The following is a 25,364-nucleotide window of genomic DNA, read 5'->3' on the forward strand; positions in this document are numbered from 1 at the left end:
GGGGCTGGTGCAATCCCTGGGAATGCAAAACATACATTTCATTTTTTTTGCTAGGCAATGGGGTTAAGTGACTTGCCCAAGGTCACACAGCTAGGTAATTATTAAGTGTCTGCGGTCAGTTTTGAACTCAGCTCCTCCTGACTCCAGGGCCAGTGCTCTATCCACTGTGCCACCTAGCCACCCAAACATACATTTTAACAAAAATTTGGGTTCCAAATTTTTCTCCCTCCTTCCCTTCTCTGCCCCTGCCCTAAAAGATAAGCAATTTGATGCAGATTATAAATGTGCAATTATATAACACACATTCCCATATTAGTTATGATGTAAAAGAAGAAACAGACCAAAAAGGGGGAAAAAAGGGAAAAAAGTGAAAACAGCATGTTTTGTTCTTCAAGCAAAACTTCTGATTGTTATGAGGGAAGCAGGGACCCAAGATTTATAGCCAAGGCTTGACTCTTTCTAATATCAGTTCCAAAATCAATACATACAGTAATTAGCAAAGAAGCCCATTTATCTGAATTGATAGCAAAACAGAAATCTAAGAAAGTAAACATAAAAGAATAAATGCCAGAAAATACAAAGTTAGCAAGGTAACCCCAGTTCAACCAAGTAAAAGAGTCCTAGATCTCATCTAAGGGGAAATTCCCCTGAAGTCTCTAGCGTAGCAAAGCAAGGGTCATGATGGAGGTTGCCAGCTCCTCTCAAGTTGGTTTCTTCCCAGAATCTAATTTTTCCTTCAGCAATTTGTAGTAAAATTCATCTTAAAGGAAGCAGATGGAAGAAACTAAGCAAGTCTAAAGATTTGAAGACTCAAGAGCTTGAAGAGTCAACCTTTCCTCCTTCTAACTCTCTCTGATTCCAATCTACCCCTCACACAACTGTAGGTCACTGAATGAAGTGGAATCCCATACCATGGACTTTGGGTTTCCTGTTACATTAGTTGAAAGCAATAGAGGGTAGATTTGAACCTAGGTCCTTTGACTGCTCTGGGCTAACATAAGAGATCATTTAGTCCAATTCACTCCTTTTATAAGTGAGGAAATCACGTCTTGTAGAAATTAATTACTCAGTCATAAGTGGCACAGGTAGGATTATAACCTAGGCCAAATGGTGATATTGTTCATAGTTGTGATTCTAAAAGCCATACTTGTCTTAAAAGCGTATCTTTAAAAAAGCCATCTTTCCATGCCAACTTTTGCTTTGTTATTGAAAGGATTGCAGCATTTAATTGTTTGTATATATGTATGTAGGTATATTTGATGTTCAGTTTGCATAGCTATTTATGAACTTCTAAATATAGTTCCTTCTTGAAGTTGAGTCAATTAGCTAGGTTTATTTCCTAAAACATCCTGCTATCTGTGGGTATTCAGAGTAACCATCTTCTGTCCAGAACATTGGTGGCTTTTCAGAAACCTCAGTTTGGTAAAGCCTAGGGAGTTGGCAGGGTTAGAGCTGCCTTCTTGGAAAATGCTACAAGGTTAAAAATACTCTTTGAAGAAACTCTTCTCCAGGTCAGAAGTTTGCTCTTACAAAGTTAACTGAATTAGTCTCAACTCCAGGCTCAACTCTGAGTAGCAGCATTTTCCTTGGAAGACTGCAGGAAGTAAACTATCCCAAGTCAATTAGACTAGTAGTGTGTGGGTGTTTTGGAATAGTACAATTCACAAATATTTGGAGAAGTTAAATTTAAAGGTTCTCAGAACTAGTTGCCCCCAACGTTTCTCCTGGTGCTTTTAAGATTAACTACTTTAATCATAACCTGAGAAGTGATATCCTGGAAAGAATACTGTATTCTAAAAGTTGAGATTGGGGGGGGTCATATCCTGCCCTTACATTTACTGTTTTTGTGATCCTGGATAAATTGATTTCTCTATAAAAAGCAGATGTTGTCCGAGGAAAGAGCCATATAAGACCAAAATAATTCTGGAAATAGGAGTTATTATCATCACCTTTCAATGTGCAATATCCAATTTCTAAGTGGTCTACTGGTCTCAAACAAGCAGTTTTTTTTAAAAAAACATTTTTATTGACATTTTTTACATAGTCTATATTTCCTCTCTCTTCCCTTCCTAGAGAGCTCCTGTAACAAATTATTGTTATTATTTTACAATTACATGTAAGGATAGTTTTCAACATTTTTTTTTAGGTCTTTGCAAGGCAAATGGGGTTAAGTGGCTTGCCCAAGGCCACACAGCTAAGTAATTATTAAGTGTCTGAGACCAGATTTGAACCCAGGTACTCCTGACTCTAGGGCCGGTGCTTTATCCACTGCGCCACCTAGCCATCCCTCAACGTTCATTTTTTATAAGATTTTTGAGTTCCACATTCCCTTCCTTCCCTCCTCCTCCCCTTGTCAGTAAGCAATCCAATATAGACCATACATGTACAACTGTGCTAAAATATTAATCATACTGTGAAAGAAGAACAGGGGGGAGCCATAAGAAGGAAACAAATTTTAAAAAGTGAAAAAAATGTTTTGGTCTGCACCCAACTCCACAGTTCCCTCCATCACAAGTCTTTTAGAATTATCTTTGATTATTGTCCTACTAAGAAAAGCTAAGCCCATCATAGTTGATCATCTCACAATACTATTGTTAAAGCTACTAGTTCTCCTGGTTCTACTCAACTTCATTCCACATCAGTTCGTGCCTTTCCAAGTTTTTCTGAAATTCACCTCCTCTTGATTTCTTATAGACTTTGAAGTAAATACCTTTCCCAAATACTTTGTTTGTTTGTTTGTTTAAGACAATGGGGTTAAGAATGACTTGTCCAAGGCCACACAGCTAGGTAATTATTAAGTGTCTGAGGCTGGCTTTGAACTCAGGTCCTCCTGACTCCAGGGCCAATGCTCTATCCACTGTGCCACTTAGCTACCCCCCTCCTCTTGATTTCTTACAGAACAAAAGTATTCCATCACACTCAAATTGTTCAGTCATTTGACAAATTATTTTTAAAGAAAAAAAGAAAAAATGCAGCAAATCAACCAATATATCAGAAAAATGATATTATATGCAATGTTTCACACCTGTGAGTTCTCCTTTCCCCCAAGCCAAAGGAGCAGGGAAGAGTGCCTTTTAATATTTCTTTGAGGCCAGGTTTGTGTTCTGTAATTTTGCAACACTAATTAAAAAACACTTAAATATTTTTATTTGCACAATAGGCAGATCTTTCTTTTTTAAAATAAACTTTTGTTGATATCTTTTGTCTTTACATTGTCTAAATTTCACCCTGTATCCCAAGAAAAAGATAAAGGAAAAGAAATCAAGAATTCCCCTCTCCCAGAGTCATCCCATATAAAATACTTTTTTAAAAAGAAAAAAAATCAGCAGTTAATCAATACAAATGAAAAATCAGAATGTTTATGTATGAATACATATTTACATTCTGTATGTATATACAAGCAATGTTCCATATCAATGAAGGACTGGAGGGAGGTTATCTCCTTTTTTGGGACCAAGCTTGATCTATGTAACTTAACAACATTTATTTTGTCAGATAAGCATTTATTTAATACCAGCTATGTGCCTAATATTGTTCTGGATGACTGTGGGGGTATATAAAAAGAAGCAAAGAAACCATGTTCCTGACCTTAATGAGTTCATTCCCTTATTGTGGGATGTTAAGGCAAGAAAGAGACTAATACAAGAAATACAATAATAAACTCAAGGACTAGATTTCATGGTAGACAGAATGGCTATTATGTCCATAGAAGAGATGGATAGGATTTGGAAACACAAGAAAAGAGGCCATCTATAAAGATGACACAGGAGAAGGGGCACGATTGACTGCAGGAATTTCTTTGCTAAGGAGGTGGCAGAAGCCAGGTATGCTTTCCCATTTCTAGCCTCCACTATGGTTTTCTTTGGAGGTTATCCTATCGAGCATGCTCTCTTAACTCCATGGAGATGCACAGATGAATTCTTGATTGGCCACGATTGGGGTTGGGGTGAGATAGGGAACAGGAGGATATTAGAAAAAATTCTCTGACTACTGAGAGTCATAGAGGTCAGTCTTTTTACATGGAAGGAAGTTTTTAGGGCTGTAGAAAAGATTTGTCCCTATAGATCTCTTAGAACAGTCCCAGCAAAAGCTCTTCCTTGGACTTCCAGCAAGGGGGTCTGGGAACTTCTCTCATCTCTTCCTACCAGCAATGATGGCTACATCTTAGGCACATGACAGCAAGAATATAGGCATATGATGAAATATTGCTGGGTTCAGTTCCAGATCACTGCAATAAAACAAATATTGCAATAAAGCAAGTCATGTGAATTTTTTGGTTTCCCTGTGCATATAAAAATTATGTTTACACTATTCAATAGTCTGTTAAATGTATGATTGTATGTCTAAAAAGTCCATACCATCATTAAAAATTACATTTTTGCTAAAAAATGCAAATCATCATCTGAGCCTGTAATAAGTTTATAATCTTTTTGCTGATGGAGGTTATTGATGGGGGCTTGACTAATAAGGGTGGTGGTTGCTGAAGGCTGAGGTAGCTATGACAGTTTCTTAAAATAAGACAACAGTGGTTTGCCACATCCATTGAGTCTTTTCACTTAAACAATTAGAAGCCATCATAGAGTTATTAACATGGTTTAATTTCAATACTGTTGTGTCTCAGAGAATAGGAAGGTCCAAGGAGTGGGAGAGAGATGAGGAAAAGTAACTGCTCCACTGATATAACATACACAAAGTTTATTAAATTTGCTTTCTTACAGGGATCTAGTTAATGGTACCCCAAAACAATTTCAACAGTAGCACCAAAGTTCATCGATTGCAGACAACCATAAGATATAATAATAATAATAATGAAAAAGTTTGAAATATTGTGAGAATTATCAAAATGTGACCCAGAGACATTATGGGTGCTGTTGGAAAAATGGTGCTGACTTGATCAATGCAGGGCTCTTACAAACCTTCAATTTGCAAAAAAAAAAAATGCAATACCTTGATACTTGTTGGCTTCATATCTCATCATACCCACTATTCATTGAATTTTGATGAGAAAAAAAAAAGTACTCCAGGACTTGTTCTTGCTAGAATTTGTATAAGTCACAATGTAGTCCCACAAAAGAAAAATGCTACATAACTTTTGTTTACTCACCACTAAGTGCCCTTCTCTCTCTCTCAAGATGAAAGGGGGGATAGCTAGGTGGTTCAAAGGACAGACCACTAGCCCTGAAATCAGGAGGATCTGAGTTCAAATCCTGCCTTAGGCACTTGATAATTACTAGCTATGTTACCTTGGGTAAGTCACTTTAATTCTATTGCCTTGTAAAAGTAAAAAAAAATAAAAAGGTGAAACGGACTGCCAATCTCATGATAGCAGTACAGAAGCAGAACCCATGGCTAAGCTCCCTTGTTTATTCTGTGAGCCCTGACTCATTCAGAGTGAATGTAAATAGCAAAAGTGTCGGCAATGACCAGAAACCTGAGGGGTTTCTTTCCCCTCTGAGATTGATCTTTTGACTGAAAGAGGCTATTCTTTGCTTCATTTTTTACTTACCTGCTTTAATCACTGAGAAGTCCTGAGGGTCTTGCACTCTCAGTCAATTCTTTTTTCTGACTAAATAAAAGTGGTCATTCTTCGCCTCTTTGCCTCATCTCTCTCTTAATCACTGAATGGGTTTTGTCTCAGTCAAATTGTAAGCTGGGAAAGACCTTAGCTTTAAAAAGCATCCAATACCATTCCCAGTTTTCCTGATCCATAGCTGACCACTGGACCCAACAGCTCCAGAGGAAAAAGTGAGACTAGCGACTTTGTCCAGCACCCCTCACTTAAATCCAATTCACTTGCATGTCATGGCATTGCCTTCCTGATGTCATAGAGCAAAGGACAAACAACTCATTATGCCAGGTCAAATGAAGCTAAATTTATTTGTTTTTTTGGTAAATAATTGCTTTTTTTTACCCATGTCTATTTAGTTTTAAGGTTCTGCATTACAAAACAACCTCAGGGGGGAAGTGAGGTGGGGCAGTGGATAGAGCAACAGCCCTGGAGTCAGGAGGACCTGAGTTTAAATTCAACCTCAGATACTTAATAATTACCTAGCTGTGTAACCTTGGGCAAGTCACTTAAGTTCAATGCCTTGCAAAAACCAAAAACGCAAAAGCACCACCTCATTCCTTAATATTTGTCCAGTAAAATGCAAAAGTTCAGGAGAACTTTCACAAACCATTATTTCTTATGGAAAAAATCTGTTATCTACTCATCAGTTTCATTACTTGTCAAGAGTTCTGAACAAATTAATGATGAGTTTCAGGGTACCAATGTATCTGTGAAGCACAATAAAATTTGGTATAATTCTACATGCTTGCTGAGAGTCTGGACCTATAAGTCCCAACTGCCTCCTTGGTTAATTGAATCTAGGTCACCAAACAGAGATCTGAAAGTTAGCTGTCTCTAGGTCTGCTGGTAAAATCCTGAGTTCAAAAAAAGTCAGAATCAGAGAAACCTGGAAAACAGGTACAAAATGATCTAGATTAAAGGGAGTAGAACCTGAGGACAATTTACATTTTTTTTTGTGAGGTAACTGGGGTTGTGACCAGTGGTGGTTCTCTGCCCTAATGACCATTTTAAGTATACAAAAAAATTTACTGAAAGGTAGTTTAATATTTCATGCATTTAATACTCAAGAACAATAAAAGAGGCACACAAAACTAGATTATGTTCCATTACTCACAGTAAACAAACATATCCTTATGGAGCAAAAGAAGTCATGTAACCACATCATCAATGTTCGAACATATATAGAACCAAAAACTTATTCTGCCTATTCTTACTTTTTTCCTTCTACTTCTATAAGCTTTCAAAATGGGTGATAACATAACCCTTGTAATCTATATTTTTTTCTTTTTTTTAGCTTTTGCAAGGCAATGGGGTTAAGTTGCTTGCCCAAGGCCACACAACTAGGTAATTATTAAGTGTCTGAGGCCAGATTTGAACTCAGGTACTCCTGACTCCAGGGCCGGTGCTCTATCCACTGTGCCACCTAGCTGCCCAAAATCTATATTTCTATTGGTTCATTAGGTCCCAGCTTCCTAATGGTTTCACCATTTAGGGAACACCAGTGTACTCAATATCTCACACTCGTAACTTGGGGGAATTTTGAGTGTAATACAAAGAAGAAACAAATGACAGCTTGTCACCCCCTGGTTGTTTGGCACTCTTTCTCTTTACATTATATTTTTTGTTTAATGAAGTAACAAAAAAAATAAGGGAATTAGGGCAGCAAGGTGACCTAACTTCAAACTAATCCCATTGCACTTAATGCCATTGCCTAGCCAAAAAAACCAAACAACACCCCCCCCCAAAACCCAACATTGAGGGGATTAAAATGTATTTCATCATAGGTATAATGAACAAATAAATGTTACATAGTTCTATCATCTTTTTTTCACCTAAGGACAAAATGAACATTACTATAGGTGCTTAAAAAGTACAGATGAATATTAAAAGAATGTAAATTTGTGATTTCCACATTGGGCACCCACCCGGGCACCTACCTCGGTGCCTACTTTAGAGAGAACCCTTATTATAAGTGCCAACTCAACATAAAACTAGGTATTGGTTCTGCCAAACTAGTGCAAACTGGCTGAATATAGCCACTGGTTCTGATTTGCCAGATTTGATAAGGTCAAATTTGAACTCAGGTACTCCTGACTCCAGGGCCAGTGCTCTATCCACTGTGCCACCTAGGTGGCCCCTCAATATTCACTTTTAAAGTCTTGAGTTCTGAATTTTCTCCCTTCTTCCCACTCCCTCACTGAGAAAGCAAGTTATTTGATATAATCAAAAACGTATAATCATGAAAAATTACAATAGTCATGTTGTAAAAGTAAACATAGCCCCCTTTCCAAAAAAAAAAGAAACCTCAGGAAAAATAAAGTAAAAAAAAAAAAATAATATGCTTCAATCTGTATTCAGCCACCATCTGTTATTTTGACCTGGAGATTGGATGCATAGTCTTCTTTATCATAAGTCCTTTGGGGCAGCTAGATAGAGCACTGGTCCTGGAGTCAGGGGGACCTGAGTTCAAATGCGGTCTCAGACACTTAATAATTATGTAGCTGTGTGACTTTGGGCAAGTCCTGTAACCCTATTGTCTTAAATAACAAAAAATTGGTTATCTTAAGTCCTTCAGCATTCTCTTGGGCGACAGCATTGCTGAGTAAACATAAGTCTTTCACAGCTGATCATCCTACAACAATGCTTACTTTGTATATAGTACATTTCCTATTGCATCCACCCAGGCAAGTTTTTTTACTGAGAGCATCTCATTCATCATTTAACATAGGTCCTTTTCCCTCCTGTTTTTCATCTCTTTTGGACTATAGACCTGGTAGTGGCAAATAAGAGTTATTTGCCAATTATTTCCCATTTTCCCATATATATCCTTGACTAATTTCTATATCAGATTGACACTCCCTTGATTAGACACTCTCAAATGTCTTTTCCTGCCTGAACATTATGGGATTTGTTGCTTTTATTATAGCGTTTAAGGTCACCAATTGAGGGTCAGGAGAGAAAGGCTAGGAACCACTATAAGACAAATAACAGAGATTTGAGATGTGGTCAGTTATTTTAGAGGGACAAAAGGCAGCATGAGCCTCATGAGGGAAGGGATGGGAAATAAAGTGCCCAGGTGGTGAGGTGAGCAGCTTTATAGCAGAAGTGAGAGCAGTATCGAGCTGGTCCAGGAAAGACTGAAAATCAAGGGAGTGGATCCTGTAGGGTGATGTGTTCTGGATAGAGAATCTAGAGGAGGCATATTATAAAGAAACTCTTTTGTCAGTGGACTGTGAACAGTGAAAATAACTGACTTGGTTATGGTAGAGGCTAGCATTATTCATAGCTAGTAGGTTGCAAAGCATCTCATTTGATCATCATGACAGCTGAGTGAGATGGGATACATATAATTGTCACTTCCTGAATAATACTACAATAACAGACCATTTCCTTTCCTCTCACTCTCTTAAGTCCCTATAGTCTGACTTCTACCTTCATCATCCAACTAAAACTGCTCTTTTCAAAGTTAGTAATGTTCTCTTAATTGCCAAATCTAAGGGTCGTTTCCCCATCCTCAAACTTCTTGACCTCTCTCCAGCAATACTGATCACCCTCTCCTTGATAATACTTTTTTTGATAATGATGGCTCTTGATTCCCTTCCTATCTTCATTTCCTTTGCTATATCTTCATTCAGGTCATTTGTTAATTGATGGTAAGACCCCAACCTAGGTGTCATTTTCAATCTCTCAGTCTCTCAGTTCCCACATCCAATCAGTCACCAAGGCCCTTTTGTTACTACCTTTATGGTATTTCTTATATCTGCCCCTTTTTTCCTGACACTGCCATCATTCTAGTCTTGGCATCTCTTGCTTGGATTATTGCAATAGCCTACTAGTCTCCCTATCAGTCACTTCCTACTCCAAGCTTCTCTCCACTCAAATTAATCTCCCTAAAGCCCAAGCTTGATCATGTCATCTCCATGCCCCTCCCCTTCTATTTAATACACTATAGAGGCTCCCTATCTTTTTCAGGCTCAAATATAAAATTTACAACCTGGTCCTTTCTTACCTTTGCAGTTCTTAAACCTTTCAGAAGATACACTGTAATCCAGTGACACTGATCTCCTTGCTGTTCTTCAAACATAACATTCCACCACCTCAATCAGTCCCTTTGCACTGGCTTATCCCCATGTCTTGAATACTATTTCTGTATCTTAAGATTATTTTTTTCTAATTACCAGTAAGGATAGTTTTCAAAGTTTTTGTAAAAATTTTGTAAAATTTTCCTCCTTCCCTTTTTATCACCCTGCCCCAAGATAGCAAGCAATCTGATATAGGTTATACATGCACAATCTTGTTAAACATATTTTCATTTTAGTCATGTTGTAAAAGAAGAAACAGGAAAAACCACAAGGGGGAAAAAAAAGCAAATTTTAAAAAGAGAAAATATTATACTTCAATCTGCATTCAGACTTGAAAGTTCTTTTCCTTTTATCTATAGACTTTTCTGAAGACTACTCAAACCTCACTTTCTGTTGGAGGTCTTTTCTGGCTTTCTTTGCTACCTGTACCATGCTTTTGAAATTTCCTTCTCTTGTGAATACATACATATATTTGACATCAAATAATTATATATTTCTTTGGGTATAAAAGACATGCACTCCATATGTTATATATATATATACATATATATATTCATGTCATATGATAGAAGGAAATATATAAATATATATATACAATTATATGTATACACACACACACACTTAAGAGTTATTTACATTTCTATTAGAATGAGAGTGCCTTTTTGAAAGTAGGTGAAATATTTGTTTTTCCTTTGTACCTCTACAAATTAGCACAATGCTTGGAAGTAGTTAGGCTACTCATGTGCTTGATCTCACTTCTGATAGGCATGGCAGCTTTGACTTGCTCCCTTTTATTGACGTGAGTTCTTTGAACAAAGTGGTATTTCTCCACTCCCTGGAACTAATCCTATTTAGTGGGAACATTCAATCATACGCCCCACTCCATTTTGAAACTATCAAAGTTTTACAAGACTGACCAGTCTCAGTTTCACGTACCTGGGATGACAGGTGTGTGCCACCATGCCTGGTTTGTTATAACTTAAGTATTTAATACATATTTGTTTTGTTTTGCAAGGCAATGGGGTTAAATGACTTGCCCAAGGTCACACAACTAGGTAATTATTAAGTGTCTAAGGCTGGCTTTGAACTCAGGTCCTTCTGACTCCAGAGCCGGTGCTCTATGCACTGTGCCACCTAGCTGCCCCTAATTCATGTTTATTTACCAACACTCCATAGAAGTGGATCTAACCCAGGTGCTTTCAACTCTGAGTTGTCTGCCCTTCCATTGTCTCCTAGTTTTGTTGCAAAGAAGTTCATAGATCAAAGAAACAGGAAAAGAATATTTACATACAAAACATTCACAATAACTCTTCTTGTTGTGATAAAGAACTGGAAACTGAGGAGGAGCCAAACAATTGAGAAATGGTTTAACAAGTTATTGTATTTGAATGCTTGCAAAGCACTTAACAAATACCTAATTTTATCTTGGGAGAAAAGTGCAACTATTATTCTCATTTGTAAAATGAGGAAACTGAGACAGAAATCACACAAGCTATTGTCTGAAGCTGGATTTAAGCTTAGGCTTTCCAAATTCAGTTCTCTATCCACTGTGCCTCTCACTAAGTGATGATAGGGATGATTTTAGAAACTTGGGAATTTCTACAGAATGATGAATGAAGTGAGCAAAAGCAAAAGCAAAAGCATAATTGCCCTAAAACCAACAATATTGTAAAGAAAACAGGAACTCTGACCAGTGCAACACCAATTATGATTTCAGAGAGCTCATGATACCTGCTATCCTCTTCCAGAGGGCTGAACAGAGTTGACTGAGACCTGCTTTTTTTTCGACATAGACAAGACAAATTCATTTTGGTTTACTATGTGAAAGTTTTGTTGTTCTTTCTTTTTCAATGGGGAGGTATAGAGGAAAACAAATATTTATAAACATATATATACATACACACACAATAACACTTATCATGTGCCAAGGATTTTACAACTATCTCATTTGATGGGAGGGAAATAAGGTTCATATATCATATAGAAATTCAGTTATCATAGGTGAGAAAACTGAGGCTTAAATACATTTAGCCAAGACAGGGATATGGATCCAAGCAGAGCTCCCCTTCCTTCTAGTTCAGGTGGGCAGTTTTGCTTGGGGGAAAACAACTTGTTTCTATACAGCTATTTTCCTGCACTGAAATATAACCTCAACTCATTTGAGAGAGCAGAGTGACCAGATTTTAATGACTCCTGAGTCATATAAAAGTTATTAAGTTAAAAAATTGTATGCAGATATTCAGAACAATTTGCACTGAATCTAAAGAGACATATTTACAAATTGAACCCCACAGAGGTGGGGTTGGGGGTGAAGAAAAGAGAAACTATTTCCTGTATGTTCTGAACAGTCAGGTGGGAACAGTCTCCTGACACTGACATTCTGTCCACTCCAAATCATAGCATCTTGTCTCAATGGTTGATTTGAACAACTAAAAGAATGGAGACTATCAAAGCATTCTTTTGGATTAGGACAGTAGCTCGATGTTAAGTTTTTCTTCTAAGTCCATCATCTATCCCAACTGTCAGCTAATAATCAGCAGACATAAGGATTTTAACTTCATGCCCCTGAAATTCATAAAAGTCTATCCTGGCTGATGGCCACTTGGGTCAACACAAGACTGTGCAACCCAAGTTATCACATAAGGTTCTAAACACTAAGGATGTAAAGAAAGATGTCATATTAACGCTTCATGTAATTTTTCTGTGGCTCTAGCCAATACAAAACAGTCCTGAGAATTATACCTAATTCTGTAAACAGGCTGTATATCGGCAGAGACAGTGTGGTAGAAAGGAAGAAGGATGGAATCTGGAGTCAAAAGATCTGGGATCAAATTTCTGTTTCCATTTCCATAGATCATGGGTGATTCACTTCACTTATGAGCCTGCCTCGATTTCATTTGCAGAACAGAAATGTATGTACTAGCTATCTTTCTCCCCCCCTCATGTCCTGTTTATTTTTGGGTTTTGGGGAGGGGGCATCTTTTCAATATAAAAAAAAAACAGCAAGTTCAACAAAAAAACAGAAACTTAGGAAGTGGGAATGGGAAGAACCCAATATAGAAACTGCAGAAGTGGAAAGGATGGGAGAAAAGGAAGGCAAGTTTGGTGATGAAAATGGAAGTGTCCTGTTGCCCCTCCTCCCTTCTTTTGGAGGGAATTGATTGGGGGGGCGGGGGTGGAAGGGAATTGAAATCCTTCCCAAATGAGGGACTTCTCCAGAATTTTAGGAGTTAAAGCAATTCTCACCTTTCAGACTGGGGAAGGGTGAGTGGATCCCAAAATGGGGGAGGAAAAAAGAGCTGAAGGAGAAGCCCACCTGGCAGAGTGAGGCACAGATCCCCTTCAAAGAAAAATGAACACTTGGAAGAAACACTGGGGACAGTAATACTGTCGATACTTCCTCCAGAGCTGAAGAGTAGAGAGAAAGGGAAGGGCACCTGGAGATAGAAATATGAGAAATTGGGGAGTATCTGGAGATGACAGTTATGATAGATATGATGTGTGCCAACTGACTTTTATGGAATGAACACCATTTCCTCCCTTTCTCCTGAGAGAATTCTCCCCACTAGGAATTTGACAATTTGGTCCTCATCTTCATCAAGGGAAACCAAAGAGTTCTGGACTTTATTCTTGTTCACCATTTTAGTTCAGGGTACTTAGTAGGTAAAGGCCCCTAAATTGAGGCTCTGCGTTGGAAGACATTCTGCTTCTTAGAGAAAAATCTGGGAGTGGGGAGGAAAAGAACATATTAATGAAGTGACAGGTCATAAAGAAGAATGAGATGGGGCGGCTAGGTGGTGTAGTGGCTAAAGCACTGGCCTTAGAGTCAGGAGTACCTGGGTTCAAATCCGGTCTCAGACACTTAATAAGCTGTGTGGCCTTGGGCAAGCCACTTAACCCCATTTGCCTTGCAAAAACCTAAAAAAAAAGAACGGGGGGCAGAGAGCTCAGTACCTACAAAGGAGAGAAAAAGAAGATGGAGGCAGGAAATGCAAACGTTAGAGGAATAGGGTGATGGGGAAAGAATGTTGGGAGAGTTGAGAAGGCTGAAGTGGCAGATTTATCTTCCTTAGGCCTCTTCTTCTGCCTCCTCACTGAAATCCTCCTCCTTTTCCGCAGTGGCATCCTGGTATTGCTGGTACTCAGAAACGAGATCACTCATGTTGCTCTCAGCCTCGGTGAACTCCATCTCGTCCATCCCCTCCCCTGTGTACCAGTGGAGGAATGCCTTCCGATGGAACATGGCAGTGAACTGCTCTGAGATACACTTGAAGAGCTCCTGGATGGCAGTGCTGTTACCAATAAAGGTTACAGCCATCTTGAGCCCACGGGGAGGGATGTCACAGACAGCGGTCTTGATGTTATTTGGGATCCACTCAACAAAGTAGCTACTATTTTTGTTTTGCACGTTGAGCATTTTTTCATCCACCTCCTTCATGGACATCTGACCACGGAAAACAGCAGCAACAGTGAGATATCGCCCATGGCGAGGGTCACATGCTGCCATCATGTTCTTGGCATCAAAGACTTGCTGGGTGAGCTCAGGCACGGTTAGGGCACAGTACTGCTGGCTTCCACAGCTGGTGAGTGGAGCAAAGCCAGGCGTGAAGAAGTGGAGTCGAGGAAAAGGGACCATGTTAACGGCCAGCTTTCGAAGATCAGCATTAAGCTGGCCAGGAAATGAAGGCAGGTGGTAACACCACTCATGGTAGCAGAGACTAGGTGGTTAAGGTCACCATAGGTTGGCATGGTCAGCTTCAGGGTTCAGAAACAGATATCAAGAGTGCTTCATTATCAATGTAGTAGGTTTCATCTGTGTTTTCTACTAACTGGTGAACAGAGATTGTGGCACTGTAGGGCTCAACCACAGTATCAGAGACCTTGGGAGATGAAACCACACTAAAGGTATTCATGATGCGTGAAAGGTACTTTTCTCGGATCTTGCTAATGAGCAGGGTACCCATTCCTGAGCCTGTGCCTCCACCAAGTGAGTGGGTCAGCTGGAAGCCTTGCAAGCAATCACAGCTCTCTGCCTCTTTGCATACCACATCCAAGACTGAATCCACCAGTTCTGCCCCCTCAGTATAGTGGCCTTTGGCCCAATTGTGCCTGCATTGGACTGACCAAAGACAAAGTTGTCAAGCCGGAATATCTGGTCAAAAGGTCCAAAGCAAACGGAGTCCATGGTTACAGGCTCAAGATCTAAGATGGCCCGAGGCACATATTTGCCACCAATGGCCTCATTGTAGTAGACAGAGATCCGGTCCAACTGCAAGTCACTGTCTCCATGGTAAGTGCTGGTGGGGTCAATGCCATGTTCATCACTGATCACCGCCGAGAACTTCGCACCGATCTGATTGCCGCACTGGCCAGCCTGGATATGTACAATTTTCCTCATGGTTAGAATTTACTTTTGCTTTTCTCAAATTATATTCAGGGAAGAGAAAATTAAGAGAGAAGGATGGAAAGATGATAGACAGATAGATTAGATTTTTTTTCCTCCTTTCTGCTGAACAAGCTCTTCCTGGGGAGGTTGGAGCAGCTAGCTCAGAACATAGCTGCACAAATGTTCTGAGAGGGAGAAAGAAGGAATAGGGGAGGGGAAGCGAGGGAGAAGAAGCAGGGTGGGGCATGCCTGCACTGTGTGTCTAGAGGGGAGAGAAAGATCTGTATTAGCTATCTTTTTTTTTTTGTAAGGCAAATGGGATTAAGTGGCTTGCCCAAGGCCGCTAGGTTAATTATTAAGTGTCTGAGACCGGATTTGAACCCAGGTACTCCTGACTCCAAAGCCAGTGCTTTATCTACCTAGCCACCCCTAAATATTTCTGACTTCTTTAGGTTTTTTATTTTTTTGCAAGGCAAATGGGGTTAAGTGGCTTGCCCAAGGCCACACAGCTAGGTAATTATTAAGTGTCTGAGGCCAGATTTGAAGTCAGGTACTCCTGACTCCAGGGCCGGTGCTCTATCCACTGCACTACCTAGCTGCCCCAGTAGTATCTCTTTTAAAAGCGTTAGTGACTTCTTTATTCTCTCACAAGAACCTTTTTAAGATAGCTAGTATATGGGGCGGCTAGGTGGCGCAGTGGATAAAGCACCGGCCCTGGAGTCAGGAGTACCTGGGTTCAAATCCGTTCTCAGACACTTAATAATTACCTAGCTGTGTGGCCTTGGGCAAGCCACTTAACCCCATTTGCCTTGCAAAAAACCTAAAAAATAAATAAATATAGATACTACTACTTTAACATTACCTGGAGTTCACAGGATTATTGTGAGGATTAGAGTTTTTGTAAGAATTTTGTAGCAACTATGTGCTTCAAAAAACAACCTCAATACCTTTGCCCAAATAATTCTGAAGCAAAACAAGTCATAACTGTTCTCTGGAAGAGAACGTAATTCATCTCAGTGAATTTTATCCACCAACAAATATTCCCCTCTTTGTCCAAGAGCTGAGTTTTCCCTTGTGATTTCTGGGATTAATGACATAACATTCCAAGAAAACTGACAGATTTGAGTTGAGAGACTCTTAAAGTAATGCCTCAGGGTGCCAAATTACACATTAAATGAAAAAAGTTATTGTGTCTGGCTTCCTTCAAAGACCCAGCTGGTGCCAGCTTCTTTAGAAGCTTTTAGTTCTCAGTGCCCTATCCCTCCTGAAATTATTTGTGTGTGCTAGTGTGTTCAGGTACTTTTGTTGCCAGTTTGTTTAAATAAATTGATTATGTAATATGTGCTAATAAACGAGAAAAATTCGTTAAACTTGAAAAATAGGCTTTATTTTAACCAGTGGTATTGTGTGACATCCTATATGGTGGAACTGATTACAGCAAAAGTTCATGGATACAAATAATAGTCTCTCCCCTGTTCTGTCACCCCAGGGTGTCCACTTCAGAGGATTTGGGAGATGGGAGCAATGATGCTCAGAAACCAAGGAGCTCTCCGGCAAGGTCCAGTTAAAGTCCAGGCTTCTAGGACATGCAGTCTTCCAATACATGTGAGCACACATGCAGAAACTCTAATTTAAAAAAATTCTGAGCAGTATTTCTGTAGGAAATTACACTAGCATTTGCACCAAATATGGCTAATATTCATCTTGCTGTGGGTAACAGAGGAGCTATTTACATTTCTTGGTGAGGAGCTGACCAGCATATCCAAAAGAGTAGGGAGGGCATTTTTAGTTAATTTCCTCTGGATGTGTGAGGGAAGCCTGGTCAAGTAGTCTTTCTCTGTCCTTCAGGTAGGACTGATTGTCTCACAGGCCTCTCGGCTGTACTCCACTCCACTCAAACAACCTAATGCAACCCATCTGATTCATTCTCTGCATGTGCTTTGCTCTTTTTCACTCCAAAAGTGTCTTGACTGTTTGGGCCCAAAAGATGTATAGAATTTCCAAACTTTGAAAACAAGTCTTCCTCATACCAAGTAATCAGAGGATTTCAGATGGAGAAGGCTGAATATACAACATATTAGAATACCTGCCCTTCTTCCCCACTAAAAAAAGGAATCACATTCCCAAAGGATTCTTGAAATACAGATAATACTGAAACGAATTTTGTTTCTCCCAAATCCAGAGTCCTTTTCCCTATTTCTCTAGGTAAGAGTAATGCCAAGTTGCCAATAGATCCTTCTCAAGAGAAAGAAAGATACTTCAATAAATTTCTCTGTGTTTAGAAAGAGATAGCAAAAAAAGGGTTTCTGGCCTCATGCATTTTTTATTCTTTGTTTTGATCTTTCAGTATTTTTAAAAATTGGTGGGTGAGTGTGAATAGAACTTTTAATTTTCCAAAATCTGGGATGATCCCAGGAAAAGTCCTGACCTTGTCCACCAGAGTCCAGAAAATACTCTCTTTGAAAACCATGATGACAAGGCAAAAAGAGATATACCAATCAGTCCCATTTCTTCATTGTTTCACATCAAAAAGCACCTAGGATAATATCCAGTATACTCATTAGATAGCACTGGGAGACTGAGAAGGGAGGCTGGTGAGACTTTTCCTATCACGTCAGCTGAGGTGAAAGGGGGTCTGAATTGGATTGTCCAGCTCTTCTGCACCAGGGCCTCTCCCCACTGTCCCAGGGACTCGACAAGCAGTTCTGCATGCACAAAAAGCAAGACATGCACAACACCCCCGCACCTGGCTAGGAAATAAGAGCACACAGGATGCACACACAGACTAGAACCTGCATTTGACTCCTAGGGCCCAGATCTGAGAGGTCCCGGAGCCAAAGGTGAGAAAGAGCAGAGAGAAATGGCAACACTGAATAGAGGGAGGAAGACACCCCCACGTATACCCACCTACAGGCGCGCACGCGCACACACACACACACACACACACACACACACACACAGCTGCCTCTGAAGGCTCATCTATTAAAAGGGGCTCATATCTGTGTGGCCACTCTGAAGGCCCCTCTGTGCAAGTGGCTCAGAAACACCAGGTTGCTGGGCTCCCCCGACTCCCTAAATGTTCTCTCTATAGACATAAGGCACAAACATATTTACAATTCCACACAAATCTGTCAGTGTGAGGACCACATAGGCTATTATACACCTTAGTGCATAGCTGTACACCATGCTGATAAAGATTTCAGGTTTTCAGGCAGCCAAAAGGCTTGCACCAATTAAACAAGCCTGGCCCCTTGTTTCTGTAGAGTCAGGAGAGGGATGTTATGGGTAAGCCACCATCATCACCACCATCTTTCCAGTTGCTTCACAGAAGAGCCCAGATAATGGTGGTAACAAGAGAGTCTAGGATCTGGGATGTCTGTGGGCTTTTTTGGTTTCACATCTACTACACCTTAGCAAGATGCCAATCAAGATGCTTGGATTGACTTTTTCCCAAAGGGATTAAAGCAGAACTTCAGTGAGCACGTTTACAGAAAGTCACCATATAAATAGCTTTCTCACTCTTCTCTCATTCTCAGTTTACCACTCATGTATACAGGCAGATAGGCAGACAGGCAGACACACCCACACACACATGAACATAACCCCCCCCACAATACACCCACACACCCTTCCACCATGGAGAATCTTTGCAACAAGAGGCACTTGAATGATATTTTGGAGAGTTCCCATGAAAAGGCCTTTCCCTCACAGTGACGTGCGATCAACAGAAAGAAACCAAGTTTTCAGGACTCCATCTCTTCTTGGTCAAGTGGTGGCGGCACAAAGCTAATAACTTCATCATAGGTTAGGCCTAGAAAGACGGAAAAGAATGGTGATAGGTGTGTTACCATATACAAAATCTCTTCCCTGGGCAGTAAGTGGCACAGTGGATGGAGTCAGGAGTACCTGAGTTCAAATCCAGCCTCAGACACTTAATAATTGCCTAATTGTGTGAACTTGGGCAAGTCACTTAACCCCATTGCCTTGCAAAAACTTAAACAAACAAACAAATCTCTTCCTTACAATATTGTGAGGGCTGTGAAGTCCGTTATACTCATTCTACAGATGACAAGCTAAAGTTAAATAAAGTAATTAAATATACTGCCCAATGCCAAAAGGTCATGGACTTATAAGCAGAAAATGAGTTCTTAGGGACCATAGAATCCAATCCCTACCCAATTAATGAATCTTTAACATGAAAATTAGTGGACCTATGGATGTTTAGAATCTAGTCCTTCTAACTAGAAATTCAGTGTCACTTTCAATCTGTCTTACTGCCTATTCCCCCCCCGCCCTTTTTTTAGGTTTTTGTAAGGCATATGGGGTTAAGTGGCTTGCCCAAGGCCACACAGCTAGGTAATTATTAAGTGTCTGAGACCAGATTTGAACCCAGGTACTCCTGACTCCAAGGCCAGTACTTTATCCACTATGCCACCTAGCCGCCCCCCTACTCTCTCTCTTAAGGGACCCCATTATCTCTCTCTGGTTGAGAAATATGCCAATAATTTTAGCCCAAAGTGCTAAAACACAATCAAAATCTCATGAAAGCAGACCCAGCTGCAGTCTACTTTATTGTCAAGTTATTTCAAGTATTTGTCAGCAAAATATTTAGTCACTTTTCAAGTTCAGTTAGGGTCTGGTAAAGAGAAAATAAGATTTTGTAGTTAGAAGACTTATGCTCTAGCCCTGGTACTGTTACTGGCATCAAACAGTTTGTGGTCTTGGGTAAGACACAATTTCTCTAAGACCCAGTGTTTTCTGTATGAGCCTACTCTGTTCTGTTTCATCAGGATATTGTTGAGAGGATAAAATTAGATAATAAATATAAACTATAATGGAAAACTTAAAAGAAGTACCATAGAAGATTAGAGATCACTGCCTAAATCAGAAAAACAATAATTTTGTAAAAGGAACATTCATATTCTGAACTAGGGATTATAAGTCTGTAAAATGAAGGTTTTTAAACTCAGTGTTCTCAAAGACACCTTCCAATTCAAAAATTTCATAATTCCAAGATGTTGTCAGGAAACATTCCCCAACTATTTTAGGAGTTTTTGCTCTTTTTCTGTTACAGTTATAGATTTGCTCAACAAAAATGGAAGCTCTTAGAGAAGGGGGTAAACTCAAAAGTTTGCCACAGAACTCACTTTTCCATTCATCTATCAGGAGATCCCTGCTTTCAAAGGACTGGTCATAGGGGTCTGCAACTGGTTCATCATCAGGATCATGGTATTGAGCAAAGTAGCCATGGGCAAGGGCTTGAGCTGCTGTAATTCTCTTATCTGAGTCCAACACAAGCATCTTCTCCAGCAGATCAACAGCTGTCAACAACAAAAGACAGATTAGGAAAAAAGTAGGGCAAATAATCTAAAATGGAAAAACTAACACTGTGCCTAAGGCAAAACACTAGGTTCTTTCTTATGAATAAAAAAGCTCCAGGTTCTTTGGGCACCAGTCAAAGCCCCCCCCCGAATACGCAGAATGCTTCTTAATGCCCTTGATCAGACTCTACTTCAGAGCCTGGAATGTGCATTCCTCTCCTCTCAGATCATCTCAAATGTTAGGCCTTTTAGGAAGCCTTCATCAATCCCCTCACATATCACAGTACTTTATTTTCAATCAAATAAATAATATTAAAACTTTTATTAATATCTTTTAAGTGCCAGGCATAGTGCTAAACTCTAGGGATACAAAAGCAAAGATGAAATAATTCCTGCCATTAAAATATAATTGTTGAAATCAATTCAATGCAATCAAGATAGAGGAATGCAGAAAGCTGGGAATTTTCACAACTAGTGTTTCTAATAAAAGACTCATTTCTAAAATATATAGAGAACCGAATCACATTTATAAGAAAACAAATGATTCCCCAATTGATAAATGGTCAAAGGATATATAAACAGGCAGTTTTCAGAAGAGGAAATGAAAGTTTAAAGCTATCTATAGTCATATGAAAAAAATGCTCTAAATCCATTATTGATTAGAGAAATGCAAATTAAAACAACTCTGAGGTACCACCTTAGACTATCAGATTGGCCAATATAACAAAAAAGGAAAATGATCAATGTTGGAGGCAGATGTGGGAAAGGTGGGACACAAAACTATGGAACTATGCCCAAAGAGCTATAAAAATGTCCTCTGATCCAGCTAAGTTTATCCCAAAGAGATCTTAAAAAAGGAAAAAACACCCATAATGTACAAAAATATTTTTAGCAGCTCTTTTTGTAGTGGCAAAGACTTGGAAATTGAGAGGATCTTATAAATTGGAAAGGCTGAACAAACTGAGGTATATGAATGTGATGGAAAACTACTGTTCAATAAGAAATCATGAGCAGGTGAAATTCAGAAAAATCTGCAAAGATATGAACTGATGCTGAGTGAACTGAGCAGAACCAGGAAAATATGTACATATTAACAGCCACAATGTGTGATGATTGACTTCCTCTCAGCAGTTTAATCATCAAAGACAATTCTAAAAGATCTGTGAATGAAAATGCCATCCACATCCAGAGAAAAATCACAAACTAAAGTACACTATTTTCATTTTTAAAAATTTATTTTGGGTGGCTAGGTGGCACAGTGGATAGAGCACTGGCCCTGGAGTCAGGAGTACCTGAGTTCAAATCTGGCCTCAGACACTTAATTACCTAGCTGTGTGGCCTTGGGCAAGCCACTTAACCCCCAATGCCTTGCAAAAGCTAAAAAAAAAAAAATTATTTTGTTCTTTCTTTCTCATGGTTTTTTCTCCATTTTGTTCTGATTCTTCTTTTGCAACATGGCTAATATAGGAATATGTTAAACATAATTATACCTGTATAACCTATATCAAATTACTTGCTGTCATGGGGAGGGGAGGAAAGAAGGGAGGCAGAAAAATGGAAAACTCAAAATCTTATAAAAAAAGCAATGCTGAAAATGATTTTCACATGTAACTGAAAAGGAAAAAAAATTTATAATACGTAAAAATAAAATGTAATTGCTGAACTTATTCTCACTTGTTTGGTTGCATTTAATGGTTAAGAGCAGATTTTTTTTTCTTCCCTTTTTCCCTACCATTTAACAATAACCTCTGCAAAATCTCACAAATGTCATAGTTTATAAATATACAAACATATCACCAAATGAAAAAGGTTATTTGAAAATAATGACTATATGTTTAGAAGAAAAATAACATTTGCTTCCAACACTCAATTAATGCTACTTACCCAAAGGATTGGCACCAATAAACACATTTGCAAAATTCATCTTCGGCATCTGAGTCAAAGACTGGATATAATTTCTTGCCTGTGAAAATAAGGATTTTGAGAATGAATTTAATATTTCATTATTGTAATTCTTTTTGTAATTGTATTGTTATGAATTATAATTCATTACTGTATTCTCAGATTCTAATACTGAAAATAATACCCTTTAGAAGTTGTAGTGTTTATATGTCAAATTTCTTTAAAGTTCTTTAATACTGTTTCCATGTACCAACCCTTTCAGTCAGGAATATCATTGAGTATATTTCTTTTGTCTCATAGATTCAGATTCCAATTAGAAATGAATGTTAATCAATCTGGTCTGTTTTCATTTCATTTTATATTTATATAGTGAATCCAAGAGCTATAAATGCCTCTTAGAAACATTTAGAATAGCTAAAATTTATATGAATGTGGGATTCCTGGCATACATTTGAATTCTGATCAATATTCATGGTGTTTTCAGTGGGAACTCTCAGTATGAAGAAAAATTTTAAAAAAAGTAAAATGTTAGGCACCAAAAAAAAAAAAATAAAAAAATAAAATAAATGAGTGCAATTCACTACCTTTTTTTTTTTAGGTTTTTGTAAGGCATATGGGGTTAAGTGGCTTGCCCAAGGCCACACAACTAGGTAATTATTAAGTGGCTGAGACCGGATTTGAACTCAGGTACTCCTGACTCCAGGGCCAGTGCTTTATCCACCGCGCCACCTAGCCGCCCCCTGCAATTCACTACTTTACTAAATTCAAATACGTTTTGATATAATAATCTTTAATGTAGCTAAATTAAATATTTACCTTTATTAAATGTATTTAAAATTTCAAGTGTATGTGATTTTCATAAGTATTTCATATCACTGGACTTGGCTCAGCAAACATTTGAATGTACCAATAACTGTAATCAAGGCAAAATACCTTAAAAATAAAAAACTGGCCATGATGGTAATCATATATAACAACTATAATTTATGGTTATGAAAACTGGTTTCTCTGCTATAGACACTAGTCAAGGTTTGGTTTCTATCTACAGCCATTTCCATATACATGTGTATAGATTCAGTATTAATCTAATCTTAAGTGTGTGCATGGAAACCCTGATAAGTACATAGCTGTTAAGTTTTCTATTTAAATATTACTTGGGTGGGTAGGGGACCATCATATTGATGCAAAATGTGCTAGACATATGAAAAGAAAATACCAACTAATGATATGGAAGTCAGGGACATAATTAGCTCTAAAAGTCTAGAAGGATAAATAGCTATAAAATAGCTTAAAAAAGGTTATGCCATCAGCAGTCTGGCTCCAAGATAAAGACTTAAGAGGGATTTGTAAAGAGGTGTCCTAGTCAAGTTTGGAGACTAAACCAGAGTTAAATTAGGCAATGACTAACAAAAATTAGTTTGAGTGGGGCATCTAGGTGGCACAGTAGAGAGAGCACAGGACCTGGAGTCAGGAGGACCTGAGTCCAAATCCGGCCTCAGACAACTTAGTAACTACCTAGCTATGTGACCTTGGTCAAGTCACTTAGCCCCGTTGCCTTAAATAAATTTTAAAAAATTAATATGAGTGAGAAGCTATCAAGTTGTACTGTGGGATTTAATCTTAAAATCTTGCTGTTTTTATAAAGTTCCTAAGACTTTTGGGATGCCTCAAGTCAACTGTCATATATGAATTATAATTATAGTTAGCTGTATTAAAAGTTCTATTTTTTTTGAGAGAAAGAGAAGGAGGGAGGGAGGGAGGGTGGGGGAGAGAGAGAGAGAGAGAGGAGGGGTAAAGAGTATATAATAATCTCCCTTAGGTAATAATACAATAATCTCCCTTAGGTAACTGTGCCTCCATATTAAGTTTATTTGGCAACAATATAGTCTAAAACATGTTTTTGAGTAACAAAGTCACAAATCTAAATGTTTAAAAGTAATGTTATCATATTTATTTATTGGCTACCTTAAACGTTATATTTTCAGCACAGAGGCTCAGATAACATTTTAACCTCAAAGGCTAACACCCTGCAAAAGCAAAGAGAGTCATTATCTTAGTAGCCACTCCAAGGCACATGCAAGCATCCAGTTCTGTTAAGTAGTGTGTCTGTGGCCTTCTGAACAATACTCCCCTTGGTTTAATCTGTTTGGTCTCACCTCATGACTGGGCATCCTGTTAATGAGATAGGCAGGGGGTGTCCCCGTCAGGCGCATGATCTGCTGAAGCTGGTTAATATCTTAGATGCCTAGTCAAGGGCTTTGTTAAACACACGGTGCAAAAATAATTTTCAACTTGGATTAAGAAAAAAAAATTGACCACCCCTCTCCATCTTGACCCAACCTACATATATAAAGCACCACGTCTGTGAATGGAACACTGTTATCAGGCAGGTGTTGCTCAAATAGCCAGTGATTGCCCATGCAGAGAGGAAAAATTAATTTTCTTGAGCTCTTGCTCCTCCTCAGCACAAAACATTTTTAGATCCTGTAAACAAGATATATTTTCTCTTGAGGATGCCAGCCATAGAACTTTCTTTTGTTTAGTGGTGATCCAATTTTTTTTCCTCTATGGTGAATAGAAATTAATTCAAGGATTTGACTTCACTCTGTATGGTACAAAATATCCACCAAATCCAGAATTAGATCTGACCATTTAGGAAGTAGCCAGAGTTTTGTAACACAGATGTTGGTGGCTCTCCAAGGCATTTCCCCTCCAAATGAAAGAAACAGATAGGGGGTAAAGCAATGAGGCCCAAGCAATGCAAGGTCAGGAAGACTTCAGCAAAAAATATTAAAACACACACACACACACACACACACACAAACAGGCACGCAAACACACATATACATAGGCATGTAAAGAAAGTGGAAGGAAAGTCATGGTAAAGCAAAAATAGAAACCTCATGCTGCAGTGATATACCAAGGCATATGTGAAAATGGTTTCCTACCCACAATGAGCTCACCCTCATCCTGTACTTCCCCAATTCTCATATAAGTTGAAAAGTATTCAAACATCAAAATGCTGTGCAGAGAGGATGTTCTTTCAAATATCATGCAGTTAAAAAATTTCTTCCAAATGCATCAGCACATCTATTCATCTATCA

General features: G+C 38.8%; 1 protein-coding gene and 1 pseudogene across 2 annotated transcripts in view; both read right to left on the reverse strand.

Moving 5' to 3' along the window:
- Positions 1 to 2,379: 2,379 nt before the first annotated feature.
- On the reverse strand, positions 2,380 to 15,576 carry LOC141523338 (tubulin beta chain pseudogene; annotated as a pseudogene).
- An 826-nt stretch (positions 15,577 to 16,402) lies between these two features.
- Positions 16,403 to 25,364, reverse strand: part of MAPK14 (mitogen-activated protein kinase 14) — a 91,030-nt gene continuing 82,068 nt past the window's right edge. The window contains exons 9-12 of one of the 2 annotated variants that reach the window (XM_074236428.1): positions 24,417 to 24,496; positions 22,243 to 22,321; positions 20,185 to 20,358; positions 16,403 to 18,848 (exon numbers count right to left, since the gene is read on the reverse strand). In XM_074236428.1, the coding sequence (XP_074092529.1) occupies positions 18,781 to 18,848; positions 20,185 to 20,358; positions 22,243 to 22,321; positions 24,417 to 24,496 (401 nt within the window). In that variant the 3' untranslated portion in view covers positions 16,403 to 18,780. The remainder of the gene's footprint in view (positions 18,849 to 20,184; positions 20,359 to 22,242; positions 22,322 to 24,416; positions 24,497 to 25,364) is intronic. The other variant, XM_074236427.1, reaches the window with a different exon arrangement.

Source organism: Macrotis lagotis, chromosome 5 (assembly GCF_037893015.1).
Source record: "Macrotis lagotis isolate mMagLag1 chromosome 5, bilby.v1.9.chrom.fasta, whole genome shotgun sequence".
NCBI lineage: Eukaryota > Metazoa > Chordata > Mammalia > Peramelemorphia > Peramelidae > Macrotis > Macrotis lagotis.